Source organism: Propithecus coquereli, unplaced genomic scaffold (genome assembly GCF_000956105.1).
Source record: "Propithecus coquereli isolate 6110/MARCELLA unplaced genomic scaffold, Pcoq_1.0 Scaffold440, whole genome shotgun sequence".
NCBI classification, from domain to species: domain Eukaryota; kingdom Metazoa; phylum Chordata; class Mammalia; order Primates; family Indriidae; genus Propithecus; species Propithecus coquereli.
The window spans coordinates 1883554-1907205 of NW_012150175.1; the positions used below are offsets into that span (position 1 = coordinate 1883554).

General features: G+C 37.3%; 1 protein-coding gene across 1 annotated transcript; it reads right to left on the reverse strand.

Annotated features, from left to right (window-relative positions):
- Positions 1-4168: 4168 nt before the first annotated feature.
- LOC105818459 (coiled-coil and C2 domain-containing protein 2A-like) lies at positions 4169-22791 on the reverse strand. The gene is made up of 6 exons (XM_012654454.1): positions 22757-22791; positions 18321-18411; positions 12052-12202; positions 10702-10849; positions 5622-5760; positions 4169-4468 (listed from the first exon to the last, which is right to left on the reverse strand). Exons 1-6 carry the CDS (start codon positions 22789-22791, stop codon positions 4169-4171), a joined length of 864 nt encoding a protein of 287 aa, XP_012509908.1.
- Between the last annotated feature and the right edge of the window lie 861 nt (positions 22792-23652).

The following is a 23652-nucleotide window of genomic DNA, read 5'->3' on the forward strand; positions in this document are numbered from 1 at the left end:
GAGAGAAAATTGGGGCTCTTTCTCGAGAAATCTTCTGATTATTTCTTCTAAGAAAACCAACTGGAATACAGGATGACTCTGTCCTATACCAATCTAAAACATGACCTCCCTTAACATACATGTAGACAATCTATGTCTTAACCGACTTGGAAGAAAAGCAAAATTATAGATATAGAAATGTGTTTTCTCAAATTATTCTTTTTCGAACTGGATTCAGTCCCAGGCTGCTGCTTATATCAGTGATCCCTTCTATTAAATAGGACCAGGCTGGAGGGCTTGCATTCCACTGAAAGGGCATGAGGCACCTGCTGCCACAGCAGGGAATTAAAAAAAGAAGGACCATCACTGCCCTTGAAGAACTGAAGAAATCTTTGAAGTTTGAATATGTGGGGAGCACAGACCAAGGCTGTGCCCTGATTTTCCATTTCCAAAAGTCACACTTTAAGTTAAAAATTCGTTCTTCAAATTTCCACATATCAAAAGAAAATATAGAATTTAAATCACAGTATCTTCTCAAAAGGAAGAGAAAAAGACAGTTCTTCATAGAAGTCTTTTTCTTTTCTTTTTTGGTGTCTTAAATGTCAATGATCACAAAAACTCCTGGTTTCTCTTCACTATAGACCTACATTGCTGAATATGTTACTGCTTTAACTTCTGTTTTCTGAGGGTGCTTGGACAATGAAAATTCTTCTTCTCACACAGTTGACTGTAATTTGAAATTTCTTGGATCAACATTAAGTACCTTCATTTCCCGGAGTGTGAAGAATTTATCAGCACTAAACTTACAAAGCCATTCATCCAAAAAGTGAAAGAGAAGAGACTGCAAGTTGTCTCTGAACATCCTCTGTATGATCCAAATATTCGTACTTCCTATTGACTGGCAGATGCTTGGCCTTAATTGCCTTCTGCTCCTCAGCCAAATTGTAGTCTCTAACATTTGCCTCTTCCTGCGCCATCTCTTCCTACTTTTTTCATAGAACGTTTCACTCTCTAACATAATAATTTGCTGTTCATTGTCTTCTATATTCTACATACTCCAGGAGGTCAGGGATTATAGCAAGTGCTCAATAAATATTTGTTGAATAAATTAACAAAATAGACAGAGAAGATGCACTGCCCTCTTAAATGCAAACATTTTAGCAAAACTTTAGTAATCTTTGAGACTGCTGGGACTCCATTCTTTACTGCTATAACCCTGGCCTCAGCCACCACTGACCCCAATAACACAGTAGGAAGTTAATGCACATAACTCACAGTTCCACAGGTTCCTTCTGTGGAAGGATTTAAGTATTTATGGCCTTAACAGACCTCCAGGATCCAACCTTTCCAGTATCTGTAATTAATTACCCCATGAAAGTATCAAACTTGTAGTTTTAAACTGTCTCCAGAAAGCAAAGAAGTCTTTGCAAAGAGTTGAAATCTAACCACAAAATTTTCTTAAAGCTCTTTCCCAGGATTCCTATATAAAGTTCAAGCATCCTCAGACACTTGCTTATCCTCTGCCACCCTCCCTCTGGGGCTTCCCCTTACATAAAAAAGAAGAGACAGGATAAGAAGGATATGTGCTGTCTTTTCTCACGAGCAAGAATATTTCTTTATTTTCCAAGATAGCAAACTCATTATTAAAGCACATCCCAACTTTTAAGAAATATGGAGCTAGTGAAGAAGGGGTAACAGGGGTTGGGGAGAGTGGGGAAAACACCTGCCAGTGATAAAGCGGGGCTCTCTCATGCCTGGGACAGCTACAGTGGTCTGCATTCTACCACCATCTCACAGTAATGATGTATGAACTAGAATAGCACTTGAGGTTTTTAGCTCATTTGCCCCTCAGGTCAGAAGCAAAGCAAAGCAAGCACTATTGTCTGTTTTACACAAGAAAGTGGAACTCAGTGATTAGGTTACTTGCTAAGGACAGACAGGATAGTAAAAACAGGACTTCAGACACCTGCTGGGGCTCTTCTAGTTACACATGGTTGCTTCTCACGTGTCCCCATGAGGGATCTGGAACTTATGTCTTAGATCTTTCCACGGCTCTCCTTGTTTCTTTTCAAATTACCCTACAGGGCTGCTCTGGTGCTGTCAAGCAAAGGCTATTACTTGGGTGAGAGTCTACTTTTGCAGGAGTTTCAGAAACCACCTCAGCCCCTAATCCCTCAATTCGTTAATTTCTCAAACATTTATCAGCATTTTCTAAGTGTAGGACACTGTGCTGAGAGCTGAAGATTTGCAGATACAGTCCCTGCACTAAGCTTCTGAGTCTAGTGATAAGGGGGCCACAGAAAGAAATCAAGAATGAAATTCAGTGAGGGAGTCCACCTCAAACCTGGCTATGGCTTTGCCAGAGTGTTCTGTAAATGTTTACTATTTGACTTGGTATCAAAGCATATCTATTTCTCTAATCCTTTCTGTCTGCTGCTATTAGCTCCTCCATCCCTTTATGTCCTGAATTGCTTTGGTCTATGACATTACAAGGTACTAGTAAAAATAGGGATTCTGGCAAAATGCTAGAGTATCTCTCAAGGTGAACTTTTAGGATCAAATAAAATGTGGAAAATTTTTAAAATTCATGTTTAAACAGAAACATGTGCATAAGCACATCCCAACCATTTGGAGTTCACTATCAATGAAGTTAAGCTAACTCTAAAAAGGAAGTCTGAAGAGAACAGAAAACTCCTCAGTGATCAAAAAGTGATGAGTAAGTGTATTCATGCATCTGACTCTTTGGGAAGAGTATAATACCATGTATGCAGCAGATCAATTTTCACACAAGTAAATGCAAACATATTGATAATACTGTGTTGATGTTTTTACCTTTTTCAGAAAATTGGCAGAATTAATCCTTTGTGCAGTAATAGAATTCACATCTGAAAGGGATATATCTTTCTCGATCTCACTTTCAGGCTCCTAAACACAGAATTAAGTTAGTTTCATTTCTCCAATGTAATAGAGTTCAGATATGATAAGCTGCAATAAATATTAGTATTCATTTCAGTTCATGTGTAGGACATGGGCAACATTCTGGCACTGCAAAAAGAAAACATTTCTTTCAGATTCTCCCACCAAGATTAGCTAAAAGCAGTTTATGACTACATTCTGTTTGCCTCTAGGTTGAGCACCATTCATCTTTTAAAATAGAGTAATGATTGAGAAAAAAATTATGACTGAGAAAATGATGAAAACATGTGAAGATGATTGAGAAGAAAATTATTTATGTATGCATTTGCCTGGCAATCACTGAGAACAATATGAATGGGAAGTAGTATAGTGCAGTAGGTAAGAAAAATGGGCTTCGGAGGCAGATAGCCCTGGATTCAAGTAGGCCCTGCTGTATGGTTTGGAGAAAGTTGATTAATTACTCTAGACCCCAGTTTCCTTTCTATAATAATGATGATGATGATGATGATAATGATAATGACACCTATGCTACAGTATATTTGTGAGGCTTAATTGAAACAATATCTATAAAGTGCCTGGCACCTATACTCAACATGTGTTTAGTATAATCAATAACTTTAATATTACATGTGTAGTTGGTATAAGATTATTTGTCAGGACTCTTCATCTACATGATTTAAAGTAAATTTGCACTTGTTATTTATGCATCTGAAGTACACATCCCCAATGCACATGGAAATCATTTTATATTATAGATGTCATTAAAGACTACACAAAAACAATAAAGTAGATAGGAAATGGACAAATTCCTGGAAACACACAACCTCCCAAGACTCAATGAGGAAGAAACAGAACTCCTGAACAGACCAATAACAAACAGCAATGAAAATTCTTCCATAAAAAAAAAACAAAACACAAAACCCAGACCAGATGGATTCACAGCTAAATTCTACCACTAAATAAAGCTAACTTTTCTTTTTTTTCATATTTTAAAGTTTCTGAAATTGAGATGTGCTTTACAATCAATGTGTAAGTTTATTGTGGTAGTGTTTCTCCCTCTTACCCCTAAAAGCTGCTTTTAAATTGGTGATACATTTTATGATAACAAAAATACAATAGTTACATAAATTTAGAATATACCTGAAGGATTTTGGCTGTTAAACAGATTGGACAACATTAAGTTGCAAAATCAAGCTAAGGGCTTTCTGGAACTATGGGAGATCTGTACATTTTTATTGTCTAAAGAGAAGGAGGTAAATCTGTCAACAGATTATTAGTTTAAAAAAAACAAAGAAATTAAGATGAATTTAAAGCAGCAAAATACTATCTTTAGCATACAACAAGCCATATTAAAATAGAAACCAAGTACCTGGAAGACTAAATCTGGAATTTCCCTATCGTAGACAGGCATTTGCTGCAGAAGGAAAATATCTAATTGACCTGCATTTCTAAGCTGCAATAGCTGGAAACGTTTACTCTTTTTCATCTCCTCTTCAGAAACAAAGTTAAATTCATCTTGCAACTGTTCAAGACGGAAATATTTTGGAATAACCTGCTCCTTATGTCTCATGTACTGTAAAACACAAAAAGGTAAAGTCTTTACTTAAAATATTAATTTTGTTAAAATCAGGAATTATTTCAGAACTCTTTTTCTCCCTCAGCTGTGAGATGTAAAAGTGGCAATATAAGTAGGAAAGTAGGAGAAATTGAATCTGTAGAGGGATAGAAGATGCAAAAAAAATACAGAATGCAGTCAACATGGCTTCTCGACCTTCTCCTAGTCATGACTTACACAGAAAATGAAGATATTTGTATGGTACGCTGAATTAAAAGGTGAGTCTGTTCCTATTTGGTTACTCTATGAGTTGAGAGAGGATCAATATTTCTGTACATCTGTAACCAATTCTGTACATCAGTTGGAAAGCTCTAATCTAGGGGAGCTCAATGTAGTAATCTGATTTATAGGTTGCTTTAATCAACAAATGCAAATGTGAGTGCACCCTCCTTGCAAGGAATAGTGCTAGTTGCCAGCAGAGAGGCAAAAATTTATCAGCTGTAGTTCCACAAGAAAAGATAAAACACGTGAATGAATAACTACAGTAAAAGGCAGAAAGAGATTAGAGTTTTAAGAGTTTATTTAAAAAGAAAAAAGGTTGATAGGAGAGCGAGAGAAGAGCCCATGTCTAACTGAGGTTACCAGGGAAGCATTTTTCAGCTTGCAGGGTGGATAAGATAGCCACTGTGGATGCCCTTCTAGGCACAACAATGGCACGAATAAAGGCACGAAGAAAGCATGTTTGGGGTACATAGAGCAGTTCAGTTGGCTATAAGGAAGAATGAAAGTGATCATAAATGGAGTCTGAGGGAAGGAGTGTGTCAAGTCATCTTGATAAGTCACCTTGATATCTTCAGCCTCTAATAATATGGCTGGCATATCTATTGGTGCACAATAGATGTTAAACTCAAGGTTTGCCTGCTGGATATGCTGTGGACTGCTAAGTAGGTGCAGAGGACCAACCATCAGGCCTAACAGTAATTATTTCAGTTGCTGAATGTCCAATTGCCTTTACAATACTGTACACTGGTTGAAAACTGTATGTCCTCAGATTTACCTTGACATGCCCCCTAGTGCCTAGAAAAATATATAGCAAACTATGAGGGAGTAGAAAAGGGTGGAGCTTAGGAAATAGAATACATTTACAGTATTGATATTTGCTATAACTTACCATAATAAATTCCATTAAATCAGAATATTCTGGATTATTTGGATCAATTCTGACTTCGTTTGCCCATTCAAAAAGCTTCTGTGCATTAATGAGCCACGGAATTCCAGGAACCCCTCTTGCATTTACATTCCTTAACACACTAACACAGAGAAAACATTTTGTGAATTTGCATACAATACACAGATTATACATCATTAAACAGGGTAAAAACATACCCTTTTGGATCTTCAAGATAAAACCTATCTTTCCCCTGCATTTGAGGGTAAAATAGAAAGTTTAGATGTGATAGCTCTCCTGGTTCTTCTCATATTCTAATTTGTATCATAGTTTTTTTGATAAATGTCTACAAAAGACAGTAAGCTTCTTAAGAATAAAATCTGTAAATCTCTGCCATTTCCACCTGTGTAGTAGCTAAAATATAGTAGATGCTTAAGTTAACAGTGCTTATTGGATGTATTCTGTAAACCCTAAACATAGAAACTTATTATTTTCTTTTCACAGGATGAACAATATTGAAATTTAACCAAAATGTTTGCTTAAGCAAAATTAAGAAAGTACACAAAATAAAAACAACTTTAGGCCATATCTTTACAATTGAAACATAATAGAGAGTAATGCAATTAACCAGACAGTATGTGCCAGGGAGGTATCTTTGTTTGATCATACGAGACCATCTTCAAAACTCACAGTATATAGCCTTAGCGACCTTAGCTGTAGGCTAAGTGCAGAAGGAATTCAATCCTAAAGAGTAAAGATTTCTTTAGAGCTATCGATTATCCTAGTTATTAAATCTCTCTCTTCATAGATTTGTTCCATCATGTGTAGAGGAATTTGGACTAAAAAATTTTCAAGATCCTTTCTATAAAGTACTTGAGAAAAGGTCCCATCTATAAATTGGGACTCCAGAAATAAAGTTCTGACAAAGATTCAATAATTTTTTAGCCCAAATATTTTACACCATCTCCTTTCCATCATTTATATTTCTATGAAAAATCTTCTTAAGCTATTGCTGCAAAAGCCAATGAATGGTAAGATAGGATGTAAGCAAAATTATAAATAGGTGAAGTTTGAGTATTTTCTTTTCTTTTAATTCCTATTTTTGCCCTCATGTTTGAACTGTTTTGATGTCTATATCATAAGAGATCCGTAGGACTTGACACTCTTGACACTACCATGCAACAAATTTTCCTTTGAAAACAGCCTTAGCCCAGGTCCCCTCCAAGACAGAACCTGAGGCAAAGATTAGATGTTAATGAATAGATTAGAGAAACTTATCCCATTATATCCTTAAAAAAAAAAAGAAATTTGTAACTGGATTTTAACATCATCCCATGATTTCTGCCTCCTGAGAAGTAATAAAAACCTCAGAGCCTTGCTACAGTGATTCTCCCAGCTGTCTGTAAGTAGTTAGCTGTGGGCTATGGCAAAGTCCCTGTGTCATCTGTACGGCTCCACAACTGAACACCAAGTAAACAATGTGCCTCTTGGCTCAAGACCAAATAATTGAAAGTTTTCTTTCTCTTTCCTTCTTTTCTTTCTCTTTCTTTTCTCTCTTCCCTTTCCATCCTTCCCTTCCTCCCTTCCCCCCTTCCTTCCTTCTTGAGACAAAGTTTCGCTCTGTCACCCCAGCTAGAGTGCAGGGGTGTCATCATAGTTCACTGCAACCTCAAACTCCTGGGCTCAAGCAATCCTTCTGTCTTAGTCTCTGGAGTAGCTGGGACTACAGGCACACGCCACCACGCCCAGCTAATTTTTCTAATTTTTGTAGAGACGGGGTCTCCCTCTTGCTCAGGCTGGTCTTAAACTCCTGACCTCAAGTGATCCTTCCTCCTTGGCCTCCCAAAGTGCTAGGATTACAGGTGTGAGCCACCATACCTGGCCCATTCTTTCTTTTTTATTAAAGATTTTCACTTTGCAGGTGGAGAGCTGGAAGTAGTACCCAAAGGCATGTGAAACTCTCTGATTGTTGTCTGTCTAATGGTGTCCTAAAATATGTATCTTATTTCAGTCAAAAAGAATCAAAGTATAGCATGGTCCTGAAAAAGAGGCATTCTTTAATTCTAGCAGGCCCCAAGACACATGGCTTATACAGCCAAATGCTAGGCCAAAGGCATCATTTTTTAAAATTCAGGTAAAATATGCATAATATAAAATTTACCATTTTAATAATTCTTAAGTATATATATATAATTCAAGTGGCATTAAGTACATTCACAATGTTATACAACCATCACCACTATCCATCTCCAGATTGTGGTGATAACTGTGCAACTCTGTGAATATATTAAAACAATAACTCCCTATTTCTCCCGTCCCCAGCCCCTAGTAACCTCTATTCCACTTTCCACCTCTATGAATTAAGAAAAAAATTTAAAGTTACTAGGGAGAAAAGACAGTCTAAAAAAGCCCAACATTTAAACTGATAGTGGACTTTTAAACAGTAATAATAAATCCCAGAAGATTATGCAGTACTATAATAGCTTCAAAGTGTTACGGAAAAATAAATACCATCTTCAAATTTTATACCCACCCAAATTACTATTCAAGCATTAGGACTTCTCTCATTACTACATTAACCTTTGCTATGCATTGAAGTTTCTTTTTTTTTAATTTATTTTTATTTCAGGATATTATGAGGGTACAAACATTTTGGTTACATTTTATGTCTTTGCCTCACCCAAGCGAGGATCAGAGGCATGCCCTTCCCCTCTGCAATGCTCCCCATGTCCTTCAGTTGTGGGTTTACTCTCCCCACCCCCCGCCGCCAACCTCCTAATCCCTGGAGAATATTACCACTGTGTGAGCACCATAGTGTTGATCAGTTAGTGCCAATTTGATGGTAAGTATATGTGGAGCCTATTCTTCTGATCTTGTGATACCTCACTTCGGATAATGGGCTCAAGCTCAATCCAGGAAAATATAAGAGGTGCTAGATCACTGTCGTCTCTTATAGTTGAGTAATATTCCATTGTATACATATAACAAATTTTAATAATCCACTCATGAATTGATGGGCACTTGGGTTGTTTCCACATCCTTGCAATAATGAATTGTGCTGCCATAAACATTCAGGTGCAGATATCTTTATTACAGAATGTCTTCTGCTCTTTTGGGTAGATGCCCAATAGTGCTATTGCTGGATCGAATGGTATTTCTATTTTTAGCTCTTTGAGGTATCTCTGAATTCTTTTCCACAGAGGTTGCACTAATTTGCAGTCCCACAAGCAATGTAAGAGTGTTCCTGTCTCTCCACATCCTCGCCAGCATTTGTTGTTTGGGGATTTTTTGATAGAGGCCAATCTCACTGGGATTAGATGATATCTCATTGTGGTTTTGATTTGCATTTTTTGATTTGCATTTCTCTAATGATTAAAGATGTTGAGCATTTTTTTATATGTTTTCTAGCCATTATGTCTTCTTTTGAGAAGTTTCTGTTTGCCCATTTATTGATGCGGTTGTTTGATTTTTTCTTGTTGATTTTTTTAAGTTCTAGATAGATTCTTGTTATCAGCCCTTTATCAGATATGTAGAGAGCAAATATTTTCTCCCATTCTGTAGGCTGTCTATTCGCTCTAATGATAGTTTCCTTGGCTGTGCAAAAGATTTTTAATTTGATCAGGTCCCATTTGTTTATTTTGTTGCTGCTGTGATTGCTTTGGGGGTCTCCTTCAAAAATTCTTTGCCTAGGCCAATGTCTGAAAGGGTCTTCCCAACATCTTCTTCTAGAATTCTTAAGGTTTCATGCCTTAGGTTTAAGTCTGTTATCCATCTTGAATTGATTTTTGTGAGAGGTAAGAGGTGGGGATTCAGTTTCAATCTTCTGCATGTAGCTATCCCAGCACCATTTATTGAAAAGAGATTCTTTTCCCCAGTGTATATTTTTGTCTGCTTTGTGAAAGATTAGATTACCACATGCAGATGGTTTCATCTCTGGATTCTCAGTTCTGTTCCAAAGGTCTATGTCTCCATTCTTGTGCCAGCACCATGCTGTTTTAGTTACCATAGCCTTGTAGAACAGCTTGGAGTCTGGAAGACTGATACCTCCCATTTTGTTCTTTTTACTTAAGATTGCGTTGGCTATATGAGGTCTTCTCTGGTTCCATACAAAGCACAGAATTATTTTTTCTAGATCTGTAAAGAATGATGATGGTACTTTGATAGGGATTGCATTAATTCTGTAGGTCACCAGTGAACCAAAAGAGAGTCTTAGAATGCTTTAGCACCTCCTTAAACACACCTCTCAAATCCCAATGGTTGGTTTACTATCTCCACAATTTTGCCTTTTCTAGAATGTCATATAGTTGGATATAATTTTTTATTTCTATTTGTTTTTAAAAATATGTGTTCAGACAGGGAGGGGAAGGCTATTTTTATAATCATTCCTAACTTTTTTTTCTTTTTAAAGATGGGGTCTCACCCATGTTGCCCAGCCTGGCCTTGAACTCCTGAGCTCAAGCAATCTTCTTGCCTTCACCTCCTGAGTAGCTGGGACTACAGGCAAGCACCACCATGTCCAGCTCATTCATTACTTCTTAAATGATGAAATCTACTAGTTCTTTTATATTTATTATTTTCCTCAAACAGCATAGTACAGAAGCCAGCATTATCATCATTTTTATAGAATTTTATTGTACTCTTACTAGTAAACCTGTTTGTGTGTGTGATCTAAAAATTAATCTCAACTCCTCTGGGAATTCCTGGGACACAGAATAAAATTTTCAGGATTTTTCTGCCAGCAAGCTGATAATGCATAAATGATTCTTTGGTAATCTAGAATGACTGGGAGATATAAAAGCCCCAGAAATATATCCTTGGGAATCTTGGCCTTTGCCTACAGGTTAAAGGCTATGAGAATGCCTCTCTCATCATCCACATGGCAATAATCCTAAGCACTGAAGAGACACATTCTCCTACATATAAAGTTACTGCCTTAGAAAAGTGATTTAAAGAATAAAATAATTCAACATCCAAATAAACTAAACTGTTCCTACTACTGCTTGAGTTTTCTCCTTTACACACACATTTTGTCTGATGCCTTGCTCAGACCTGGCATTATTTTTGAAACATATATGTTTATTACCTGCAGTAAGCAGATCTTGATGGCTGGGACAGAGGTGTCAGAGGAATGCCATTTTCATCTAAGGCCCATGATAGAGAATAGCTAAGTTTTCCTGATGTTAAAAGACATAGTTCTTCAGTTCCACTTCCCTCAAGAATAAAAGGCACATCTGTTTTGTAAAAGGCATTAAAAACATGAATTTTTAAAGTGTGTGGATAAAGCACATTGTGGATTTTTCTCCTGACTTTTACTTGTGGAACCCAAGGAACACAAAGGAAGTTCTGTGCTGGGCCCAGGCTGTTCTCTTAGTGCTCTCCCTCATCTCCCCTCTAAGACTTCAAGGAAGACTACTTCAAATAGACTAAGAGGAAAAGACTGAGCTGACTACATAGAGATGAACACCTGTATTTTCCTCTTCTTATGCCTGGAAGTTTCTTAACCATTCTTTCTGGGAGTGGCTTCCAGCAGAAAAGGACCATTGGCAGCAGAAAAAGGGACAGACAAGCTCCTGTTTCTCCCCTTTCCCTGCATTCCTGAGTCTTCTGTCGCTACCCATTTTCCTTCTCAATCTCCAGAGACTTTAACAATACTTCTTGAAACTTTTGCTGTTCCCAGTGTTCCTTAAATTTTTTGCATCCTGAGTCCTTTTCTCCAGGGTCTCTACAACCCTATTCCTCTGCTTCATCTGGACTCTAAGCAGACTCTATACTTTCCTCATTCCCTAATCTCCCCAGGCCCTTTCACCTAGTTATTATCTTCCTTTCTCTCCCTGCTCACTTGTTCATACTTCTTGCCTTTTCACCAGATAAGCAGTTGCAAAACCCCTAAGAAGGTGAAAGAAAGGAATCTCGGGGATGAGAGAAATGATAGTGTTCTTGGAGATGTGCTAACGTAAACTTCATTGCATAAGAGTAAAATCAATTGAAAAACAAATAAACAGAAACATCCCTTCTTCTTTCCTCTCTCCTTTTTTCTGTCCTTCCTTCTATTCTTCTCTCCCTCCTGTTCTTCCTCCCTTCCCTACACAGTCAGAGGCTAATCCACATGTCCTGGAGCCCCTTAGGCTCACTAAAGGAGAGGCAGAGACAGAGCAGTCCATCCACCCAGGAGCAGAGCTCGCTTCCAGGGAGCATAATGCTTTTGCCCTGGAGGGAAAGCATAGGTGCTAACTGCAAATTTTAAATTTCCTGAAAAATCCACTTCAAGACAAAGTTTTAAACAATCTAGTTTACCATCTAAATGGAGAATTTAATTCATTTTTAACCAAAAACTATAAATACAGGATGCTTTGCTCACGTAAATGACCCAGGATTATTTAGGATATGGTGCTCATGAAGAAAACAAGGGAAGAAACATTTTTAACAAACTCACTGCTTCCTACTTCTCCATCCTCAGGTGTGACCAGCTTGTCAGAGCTAAACTCTACATATTCCAAAACAGTTTTGCTTTTCAGTTCTGTGTAGTTAGGTAAAGGCAAGTATAGTTTTGCCAGTAAGCTTGTCCTTTTACTTACTTCATAAACCTAAATAGAAAAGAAATGGTTGATAGCTCACAAGACATACAAAATAGAAAAGAAAAAATAAGCACCTTCAAAAACATATTTTTATTCATTTTTTAAAAATACTAGAAAATACGTATTGTTCTATAGCATTTCAACCACATGATTATGAGTAAAGTAGATAATCATATGTCCTTAAAAGTATAATGCCTTTTACTGGATTCACAGAAAATAAACTGAATAAAAGAATTACAAATACAGTTCTGAGAATATAGGTACATACAACACAACATCCTAATAACTTACTTTGTGTAGTACTTTAAAAATTCTTTATCTCATTTGAACCTGATAAAAATTATAGGAAATATTAATAGATATTATTCTCATTTTACAAATGAGGAAATAGAGGTTCTAATATGAAAGTATATTAGTTTTTATTATAAGTGATTGAAACCCAGGTTGAATTGGTTAGGAAAAAGGGAGATGTAATCCTAGCACTCTGGGAGGCTGAAGTGGGAGGATCGTTTGAGCTCAGGAGTTCAAGACCAGCCTGAGCAAGAGCAAGACCCTGTCTCTACTAAAAATACAAAAATTAGATGGGTACAGTGGCACATGCCTGTAGTCCCAGCTACTCGGGCAGGGGCTGAGGCAGGAGGATCACTTGAGCCCAGGAGTCTGAGGTTGCTGTGAGCTAGGCTGATGCCATGGCACTCTAGCCCAGGCGACTGAGCAAGACTGTCTCAGGAAGGAAAAAAAAGAAAAAGAAAAAGGGAGAATCACCATCTTGTGGAATCCAAGGACAAGTTAACAAGCTATGAGAATGGGGGAGGGAGGAAAAGTTCAGGAAGAAGGGAAAAAGGAGGTGCTAAGTAGAAAGTACCATAGGGGTTCAGTGGGTACTAAACCCAGGTCTTCTGATTCTCTATGCTGTGCTCTCTACTACAATGCCATGCAAGTTCACTGCCATAACTATAAACCAAAATTTTTTTCAATAGAAAAATGTCATTTTGACCTATACTATTTTGTCAGTGCTTGGGGAAACAGTGATATGTGCTCTAAGAAGGAAATCAAGGGGGAAAACTGCCCCTTGGAAGATCAGGAAGAATGTGTCAATCAAAATGATAGCTGATTAGCAGAGAAAGCAAAGAAAAAAGAAAGTCAAATAAGCACAATTTTTTTTTCTGGTCATCTAAATGCTTTCTTGTAAGAGTGAATTTAAGCCAACACACTGGTCTCTTTGACAAAGGCATCCCTGGTGCAGAAAGGTTTGTAGAAGCTGTAGGCCTGTGCAAGAAATTCTTTTTAGGGGCAGGGTCTCCAACTCCTGGGTTCAAGTGATTCTGCCACCTCAGCCTCCTGAGTAGCTGGGATTATAGGTGTGTGCCAGTGCTGGAGTGAGAAATTTCTTATTATAAATCAGTAAATTGACTAACTAAAAAGAGAAAATGAACTGATAAATACATTCAAATGTGGAATTGGCATTCTGATTTTACACTTCAGCCTTGTGAATTAGCTTAGGGTTTGTAGAAGCATTCTCAGTGGCCCCTCAAATCCAGGTTCTCCGATTACGGCTGGAGGCCAGACCCTGGACAGTGGTAAGTGTACAAAGATAGAAAATTCCACATAGTGAGGCCTCCCAGGAGACAGTCTTGCGTCCTGCTGACAGTTACCAACACCACTGTGTGGCTGAGGCTGAGCATCTTAAACATGTTAAGAATGAAAATGGGCATTATAAATGGAGCAGCTAGAATTTATAAAAGTTCAGATGTAGAAAGTTGCAAGGATGTATGGGAAAAAGAAAAGCAGTTCAGTCTGGCTGAATCGAAGAGTAAAGAGGAGTGGTAAGAAATGAAATAGAAATACAGTTAGAATCCGTTAGGCTAGGGCGTAGAGATTTACTTTGCAATTTTTGCAGCTGCTAATGGTACAATTGGTAGAGACAAACTAGATTCCTCTCCTTCCCTGCCTCTTGGTTTATTAGGATGATGTGCTAAGTGATAGGATCGATGAAAGACTCAAAATACACATTTACCTATTTGGGGAAGCAGATTTTAAACTTCAAGTGATTAGATTATTATATCACAATTTATTTTAGGTTAAACAGTAGGAAAATATAGTCAGCATATTTTTAATGTAGGTATTTACACAGGGGGAGATTGTAAAGATGATAGGAACTTGAATAAATGAATACTGAATAGAGCATCTATTGGGGATAGAACAAAATCATCTTAGGCATTATAAAAATAATTTTGATTTAGATTTGTAATTATAATCCTCTCCCTACTCCTCAAGCTCCATCTTCCACAAATCTTTATTCACTCCTAACTTTTCTTTCAGGTCTAGCTTCAAGTTTAACCCCTATATGAACCATTAGGACTTCTTGTTTAGACTCCTTTACTGCCTCTATTTTTTTCCATCATCCTATTTCCTTCTTCCTTTAGTGCAGGGGTTCTTATGGGGTGATCTTTGGACAGCGATCAGGGGTCTTGTGTACATGCTTTCATCTGATTTTTAAAGGGATCCAAAATCCAAAACAGATGAAGAACAAATACATCAAGAGACTGAAGCCACCAAGTCAGGGATGGGGCAATTTGGAGAAATCATTCCACACTTAAAATAGCTATGCTACTCATTATACTTTAAGCAACTCTCTTCTGCCTCACTTGAGAATGAATAGTAATGCTGCACATCCAGGGCTGGCAGAAATTTTAGCAGGAGAAAAGTATTTGTAACAACTACAAATCAAAGATTATATTATAAATTATAATATAATTATAAATATCTTACCTATATTGAGATTAGAGATCATCTCAATATAAAAGATATAAAATGAGTCATCTTTTAATATGAAAGAAATTACCACATATATTAGTAGCTAATAAAAAATTTTAAAGTTATGTATGGCATAATACATACATTAGATACAAAAAATACATAAGATACCAAAGTAAATGACAATGGCATACCTTCAAGCAAATTGTTTCAGGCCAATATAATAACTGCATATTGAAAATTTGTTGAAACATGACTTTAAAATCAAACTGTAGGGAAGATACTGAAGTACAAGACACTTGTTTATCATTGTAAAATATTTTAATAAAATATTTAAGCTTCTGAATTTTGGCTCTCCTCTTTTGTTCATGCCTAAAAATTAAATAAACCTTTAATTGACCCTTGAAAAATAGAATGGACATAAAATATTGTCCTTTCAAAATGTACTTTAGCATGTTAAAATGAAGGTGATATTTTTAGTGGACAAATGGTATCTTTAAACCAAATAACACTTGTCTACATGTGGATAAAAGTTTCTCCTTCTCAAATGTTTTTAATGAAAAATATGTACTCAAAAATAGAAAAAGAACTAAAATCAAGGTACTTTAAATCATTCAGCTATTATTTTACTAGATTATAACTTAAAGAAATCACAGCACTTATCCACCAGATGTCTTGTAAGAGGAGAAAACTGAGGGACTGGGGAATAGGGGGAGGAGGCTTGAATAAAAAATTTAAAAATATTTTCTAACTTTTAAAAGACACACACACACACACACGTGCACACACCATGTTTTCAATAACTTCAAGGATGTGGCTCTAAGGCAATAGGCTTGCTGTGTCCTCCTAAAGGTTTTTGTAAATCCCCTTAGGTTTTAGGCTGTATACCCCTTTTCCCAGGACAATGGGGAAGCAATTCTTTCTCTGAACCTAAAGATCAGAGAGGCAAGCCAGGTTACATCCCTGGGGCTTCCGTGGAAATATTTTTATGGGGAATAAATTGATTCTTCAAGTGATATAAAACTAGTCTTTCATCCATTCATTCATTCACTCAACTGACATTTATTGAATATCTTCTCAGCTGCAAGGCAACTAACCTAAAGATGTTTAAGAACACCTTCTTTTTCAGAAGAGAGAAGACTAGAAGAAAAGCCCTAGGCTGAAACATAAAATCCCCTTCTGCTCCCACCCTAATCATCCTGTGGGCCCAGTATCTCTCTGCCCCATTATCTGCCCATCTCTGTAATGTTCTCAGAGGATTAGGGGACAAATGATTACTATTCTTCTTATCTCCTTGCTGGCCTCTTTTGACTATCTTTCCAATTACTTTCAGAGAAATATCCAAATAAAAGTTACCCTTTATGTTGCCCTCTAATAGTAGTTTTAACAATGAGCTCATGAATTGATTATGAAAATTTGTTAATTTAGGACTATATTTATCTTTAGGAAATCTTGCCTTTTTCTTGACCTGTAAATTCTTTTTAATTTCTCTCTAACCTCTATATTCCTCTCACATCTATGCTTGATATCAACATATTATTCTTTTCTAGAGAATCAATTTTTATTCAACTGAACGTTTTATTTACTTTTTTTTTTTTTTTTTTGAGACAGAGTCTCACTCTGTTGCCCGGGCTAGAGTGCCGTGGCATCAGCCTAGCTCACAGCAATCTCAAACTCCTGGGCTCAAGCAATCCTTCTGCCTCAGCCTCCCAAGTAGCTGGGACTACAGGCATGAGCCACCATGCCCGGCTAATTTTTTCTATATATTTTTATTTGTCCGATTAATTTCTTTCTATTTTTAGTGGAGACGGGGTCTCATTCTTGCTCAGGCTGGTTTCGAACTCCTGAGCTCAAACAATCCGCCCGCCTCAGCCTCCCAGAGTGCTAGGATTACAGGCGTGAGCCACCGCGTCTGGCCCAACTGAACGTTTTAAATGAATGACAACTATGCTACCAGACAGCAATAGCTTTGAAAGTTACAAGGCATTATATTTCCTTTTGCCTTGACTTCCACTAAGTTTTAGTCTAGGTTTTCCAGCACACGTATCTTCTTCCTCTTTGTTTTTTTTTTTTCCCTCCAACTTCCATTCTATGGCTCCTTTTTTCTTACTCTCATTTAGATGGTCTTGATTTACATAATAAATGATCTCAGGCCTATTTTAGAAGGAGGTGTAGAACAAATAAAGGATTGATTCACTGCTGCACTTCTCTGGTCAGAAAGAGAGTGGTGATAATTGTGTCTCTGTGTCTGCTACTCTTTGTGTTCCTTTTAAAACATAAATATCCATTCACTCATTTGATAAATATGAATATTTATTAGGCAACCACTATGTTCCGACACTCTGCTGAATGATGCACATTCACAATACTTAAAGATGGACTGATACAACGTGTGCTATGGGATAGAGTTGTTGAAAAATTGGACCTAGTGCTCTAAGTTGCCATATCCATAAGCCTAGTAGGTAAGAGAAATGGGGATGTGTATGATATCTGTTTTTGCATAAGGTCCTAGGCATAGGGAGAAAAAATTATAGCTCAAGGAAGAAATCACAACTAAGAAAAAATAAAGCTTGTATTGTCAAACAAGAAAATTGTCTAGAGGGCCCTCTTGATCTGGAATAGTTTTTATGAGAGCCAGGGGTCCTTTAATAAGCAAAGGTTATGGTATAATCATATTTTTCATGTAGCGTTATATCCCACCTATCTGTACCTGAACAAAAATTATTATCATAGCAAAATAAGAAACCCAATTCTCAATATATGAAGCTTAGCAGTGAAGACATTATAGCCTCTATAGCAAACATGACTGGAATATGTCCCACATCAGTCCTGTTTTAGATATGTTACCCTGGGCAACTTAACTTTCCATACGCATAAATTCCCCCATCTCTAAGATGAGGATAATATCAGACTTCACAAGACCTATGGTAACAATTAAATGTGAAAATGCATTTTTAAAAACTACGAGTATGAGGCATATGGCACTCAAGAAATCTAACATTATTAAAAACAATATAAGTAATAGACAATATACAATGAAGAAATAATTCTTAAAAAGTGCTTACGCTGAACACTTGGATAAGTTTGTTAATTCTGCAGTGAAGGAAAGTTGTGGCATCAAAGTAATTGGCTTTATTCTTTCAATATCTATTTCTTCAAATTCTGCAGCTAAATATGACAGTTTCTAGAAATCAAAAAATAAATATATAAGTTATCATGAACATTCCTTATGTAGGATAACTGTTCTTAAAATTAAACTTTTACTTCCTATATTTGTCATTTTGTTGGATATCTGTTACAAATACCAAGATTTCCTCTTCTACCAAACAATAAACTAGTTAAGATAAATATTATTTCACAATATAAATACCTTCTGCTTTTCATTAAGTGCTTTTCCTTCAGTTTTCTTCTCAGTCTCAGACATTTTTGACATTTGCTCTTGTTCTTGTTCATATTTATTCCTAATTAATAAGTAGAATTATTTAAAGCAGAAATAACAGAAGTATTAGAGAGTTGTTAGAGGTCTTGTCAAAACACACGTGCACACACACACACACACACACACACAACCAATCTCTTACAACAAATTATTTTATATCCTAAGGAAATTATCAATATGATAAACATTAAAAAAACTTCATAAACTTGTTCTTAGCTTTCACAAATTTCTCCCTATTCTGTAAATTTACCATTAGTATTTATAGCCCTTTATAAGGGCATCAAGAAACCTTTCCCGGCCAGGCTGGTGGCTTACGCCTGTAATCCTAACACTCTGAGAGGCCGAGGTGGGAGGATTGCTTGAGCTCAAGAGTTCAAGACCAACCTAAGCAAGAGCAAGAGCTCATTTCTACTGAAAAAAAAAAAAAAATTGAAAAATAAAAAAAGAAAACTTTCCTCTGGTGAAAATAAGTAACCAGGAGAATGGGGAAGCATAAATTAATGTACACACATCATATTTCCTCTCATTTTTCTTCCTCCCATATTTTTTAAGCTGTAAGAACATGACCAGGTAAAGGACAGGTAACCACAGTGATAGTAAGTGTTTATGCATAAACAATATGCAGTTCATGATATTAGTACTATTGCTGCTGCTGCTACTACTACTACTAGCTAACACTTATACAGTACTTAGTATGTGCCAGGTAATGTTCTGAGTACTTTACACATATTAACTCATTTAATTCTTACAGCCCCATGAAGTAGGTACTATTACTATTCCTCAAACATTAGTAGTTCAACAAAATCCCAGTTATCTGGAACTATTTCAGAAAATAATTGATGTAGGAATTGTTTTTCTGATAGCTTAAAGGTTTATTCTTTTTAGCACTAAGTTTTGTTTTTTAATTTTAATCATTTAAGAAGGAAATCCTTTGGCAAAATAGGATTATATGTTCTGTTGGGAATGGAAAATGTTTTGGAAAACAGTCTGGCAGGTCCTCAAAATGTTAACCATTAAGTTACTATATGACCCAGCAATTCCACTCCTAGGTATGTAACCAAAAGAAATAAACACATATGTCCACACATGAAGAGTAACTGCTAACATGAAGATGGTTTCTTTTTGGATGTGACTAAAATGTTCTAAGATTAAATTGTAGCGATTGTTGCAAAACTCATGAATATACTAAAAGCCATTGAACTGTGTACTTTAAATGGGTGAACTGTATGGTATGAAAATCATATCTCAATAGAACTGTTTAAAAGCTATTGTGACCTGAGACACCTTCTACCAACTAGGATGGACCCTAAGGTGAAGGAAACACAAGTTACCTATGGGTCGAGGGTTCCAGGCCTGGCTGGCATGGCAAATTTCTAAATTCCTAAGGCTACAAGAAAAACCACACTCTTGCTAAACTCCCTAACAATAGGCACTATCAGACCCCTCCTAATTCTGATTTATAACCCAGACCACCATGACTCTCATTGGACAGAGGACTGGCCTTAACAAACATTCTCTTCTGACGAGTAACTGCAGACCTTAAGCCAGTGCAACCAGCTTATAGAGGCTGTGCACAAATTGTCTCTGTGTCCTACAGTTCACCTTTTTACATAAAGAGCCAATTCCATCTCAGTTTAATGCTAAAGCCCTGCCCCAAAGTGAACATGGGATGTATGTTACATACATATTTACCCAGTGGGTATAGCTTTCCCCTCAAACCTGCAGAGTATTTATGACTCTATTGTGTAATACAGACCCTGTGAGGCATAAAATCCCAACCTTCCCCTTTCCTCCTCTAAGAGAGAGCACCTTCAGCACATGCCAGAGATATCTCACCCCGGTTTGCAAACTGCTATGACCAATAAAGCTCTCCTTTCTATTATCTTTCTACTATTTAGCTATCCTGGTGGTCTTTTGGACCAGTGGTCCCCAACCTTTTTGGCACCAGGGACCAGTTTCATGGAAGATAACTTTCCATGGACAGGTTGGGGGGTGCAGGGTGGTGGGTGAGGTGGAGCTCAGGCGGTGATGCGAGCGATGGGGAGCAGCTGTAAATAAAGATGAAGCTTCACTTGTCCCCTCCAGCTCACCTCCTGCCGTGCCACACCTTCCTAAGTTTCATGGAAGACACTTTTTCCACAGATGGTGGGGGGACTGGGGACAGAGCTCTGTGGCCACGTCCCTAATAGGCCACAGACCAGTATTGGTCAGCAGCCTGGGGTTGAGGACTGCAGTTTTGGACAGCGCTATTATTAATAGATGGCTTTTGCCTTCTGAAATAGAATATAGGGAGCCTGGTATCAACATTACCTGTATGGTCTATGCCTTTTCTCATCTGAAAATTAGGTTGTTGTGAAGATTAAAGGCACTAATTCTTGTAAAGTGCTCAGCCCAGGGCTTGGGGTAAAAGAAACAGTTAATAAATATTATTTTCCTCTGATTTAGGGTAATTACTATGACATCAATTAACTTGCTGTTCTTTAATACAATGGTTCTCAAACTTTGTTACATATTAAAATCATCTTAGGAGCTTTTTAGCACTCCTGATGTCCAGACTATACCCCGTATCAATTAAGTCACAACAGTGGTTTTTAAAATTCCCCTAGGTGATTCCAATGTGCAATAATTTAGAGAATAGCTGTTATTAGTAACTTAGAGAATGGGTATTACACCAAAAATGCCTTTTGGGGGAGGTTATTGAAGCAGTGATCTTAGATCCATAGCTTCCTCCTTTCTATTCTGGGCCAAGTGTTTCTAGGAAGTGATGATAGGCCTCGAGTTATTCTGCGAAATGTTCTGGGGTTTCCTGCTTGTATAGCTTGCACTTTCTCATTTTAAAAGCCTCTTTGACAGTTATCTGAATCTTCTCCAGGTAGGTAATGCCTAATAGAGAGTATAGGTGAAGAAAATATGCAGGAAGATGGGTTCTCTGTGCTATTTACCAGTACTGTGGTTTGGATTCCATGGCCAGAAGACAACAAAGGCTACAGCTACTTGCCGAGCCAGTTTCTCTAAACTTAATGCAGTGTTGCTAACATTTGACAAGGAGAGTTTACTGCCCGAATGAAAAGAGAGAGCTATAGCCTCAATTTCCTGCTACCTCATTTCTGCCACTGTCACTTTACAAAACTTGCTCTAGTTAAAATTACCAATAACCTCTATGTCAGGAAATCCAATGAACATTTTTAGTCCTGAACTTAATTGATATTTCAGAAGCATTAAACACTGTTAACCACTTCCTCCTACTTAAAATAACTCCCGTTTCTTTGCCTCTGTGACAAAACACTCTAACTGGTGCTTCTCTCTTCCTTCTCTGTTTTCTCCTCCTCTACCTAGTCATTCAAAGCAATTTCTCAAGACTCAGTCCTTAGCTCTCTTCTCATATTGTTCCCTACCCTCTCCCTAAGCAGTTTCATGTACATCCATGGCTTCAGTTGTGATTACTCTGCAACAGACTTTCATATTTTTATTTCTAGCACAGACCATACATCCAGTTGCTCACTCAATTGCTTTATTCAGTGATATCTCAAAGGCATATCAAATTCAACATGCCCCAAAATAATTATATGAAGAAAAGCTAACTCAAGGGAAGTGTCTAGGTCTCAGATCTTATTGTCATAAATATTGTCTTTCCTAGAGGCCTGGCTACAGTTTATTCAGTTATGACTCACAAGGACCAAATTTGTTGTGAGGTCAATAGTGGTAACCTTGGCCAGAAAACAGAGTTTCCAGAAACATCTTCCAACATATAGCTCTTCTAGATAATTAGAATGATACGTTAACTGCTTAAACTAAATGCTCCAATTTAGGATCACTCGGGCTAGCCCTGCTAGGGCCAACCTGGTCACTGACAGAGTGGGATTTAGTTCAGAGGTCTCCAACAAGACACAGTCTGGAGAGGTGAACATTTCCAAAGTCCACTGGAAAAGTAATTGTTAAATGTCAGGAAGAACAAACTCATAGGGCCTCAGGTGGGACTGGAGCTCAGAGTAGTGGCAACAAGAGTTGCTGGTGAGCAGGAAATACGGGTCCAGAGCCAATGTTCTCAGTAATTTTCCTTTTTTGCTCATGACTTCATGATGCATGGCTGTGTCAGGTTGGTTTAAAGGATTAGAGGCAAGTCATTAGAGTCATTTTAATTCAGCAGTCTAAGATAAAGTTCCATGCTAGGTTTAGGTTTAGAAATTCTCATAAGCACTTTGGCTGGGAGGTAGCTAAGCTCCCAGCAAAAAACCGGGTCCCTTTGGTAGGGTTGCAAGGGATAAGAAAATAATAGAAAATGGAAAATAATGGAAATAAAAGAATACACAGAGACAAAGGTATAGTTTTATAGATTTATAAAGATTATAGGCAAAGCGGGTGCTTACGGGGCCTGGATTTCTCCGTCAATCTCAGAGGCCATGAGTGAAGTTTTACATGGTCATTTATAGGTACAGTGATCAGTTGCCAGGGGTAACAGATTTACATAACAGCAGGTAGTTCCTCTTCGGTTAACAGTTTTTCAAAAGGCTTCTACAGATCCCTTAACTAATTCTATCTACGTGAACAAATGGTTACAAAATCTTTCAAAGACTAACTTCTAAGTTCTAAGGTAAATTTGTCACTTAACAGAGGGATTAAACAGAGATATACTGGCTCCATATTTTCTTCATCAGGTTATTGCAAATGGAGACAGGTAGTCCGGAGTTTTAAGCAGGAACTGTCCCTTGGGCTAATTGCTTATAGCCATGGGCAGCTGTCTGTTCGGGGCAGGCACTCTTTGATCAGCTCTCATCCTGTAGTTTTTAACAGATCTGCTTTGCTTTACAAAGCAAATCCAAACCTTTAGGTCTGAGAAACGTGGTGCCTTGTGGAATTCAGCCACTACTGTCTTTCAGAGATGCCCTCCTGAGGTGAAACAGCTTTCGATATGCAAACTAACATGTTCACATCCTCCTTCAGGGCAAAGCTCTGCAAAACTCCTGAGACATTTCCTGTTTCCAATATATTTATATTAATTCATGGAGCAACACACTTTTGTTGAAAAAACACTGCAGCATGAAAAAAAAAATCAACAAAATAAACATCTTCCTTAATTGCCTGAAATTACACTAAACTTTTATACTTTTAAAAAACAAAAAACCCAGGACAATGGGTTGTGGTGAGGAAACTAGTTATTTCACTGTGAGTTCACAAACAGCTTAAGTGTTTAGTTTTGAATTGTAATTATCTCCTCTACTGGATATGTTTTATGACTTTATCCAATTATCTAAAATATGTTTCA

Excerpts from the sequence above, each read along its gene's own strand:
- LOC105818459 (XM_012654454.1), bottom strand. The coding sequence starts at position 22,791 with ATGGCCTCTGAGATTGACGGAGAAATCCAGGCCCC. Across the intron at positions 18,412-22,756 it reads GACGGAGAAATCCAGGCCCC|GAATAAATATGAACAAGAAC; the intron begins GTAAGCACCCGC and ends CTTATTAATTAG. Across the intron at positions 5,761-10,701 it reads TCAAGATCTGCTTACTGCAG|TGTGTTAAGGAATGTAAATG; the intron begins GTAATAAACATA and ends TCTCTGTGTTAG.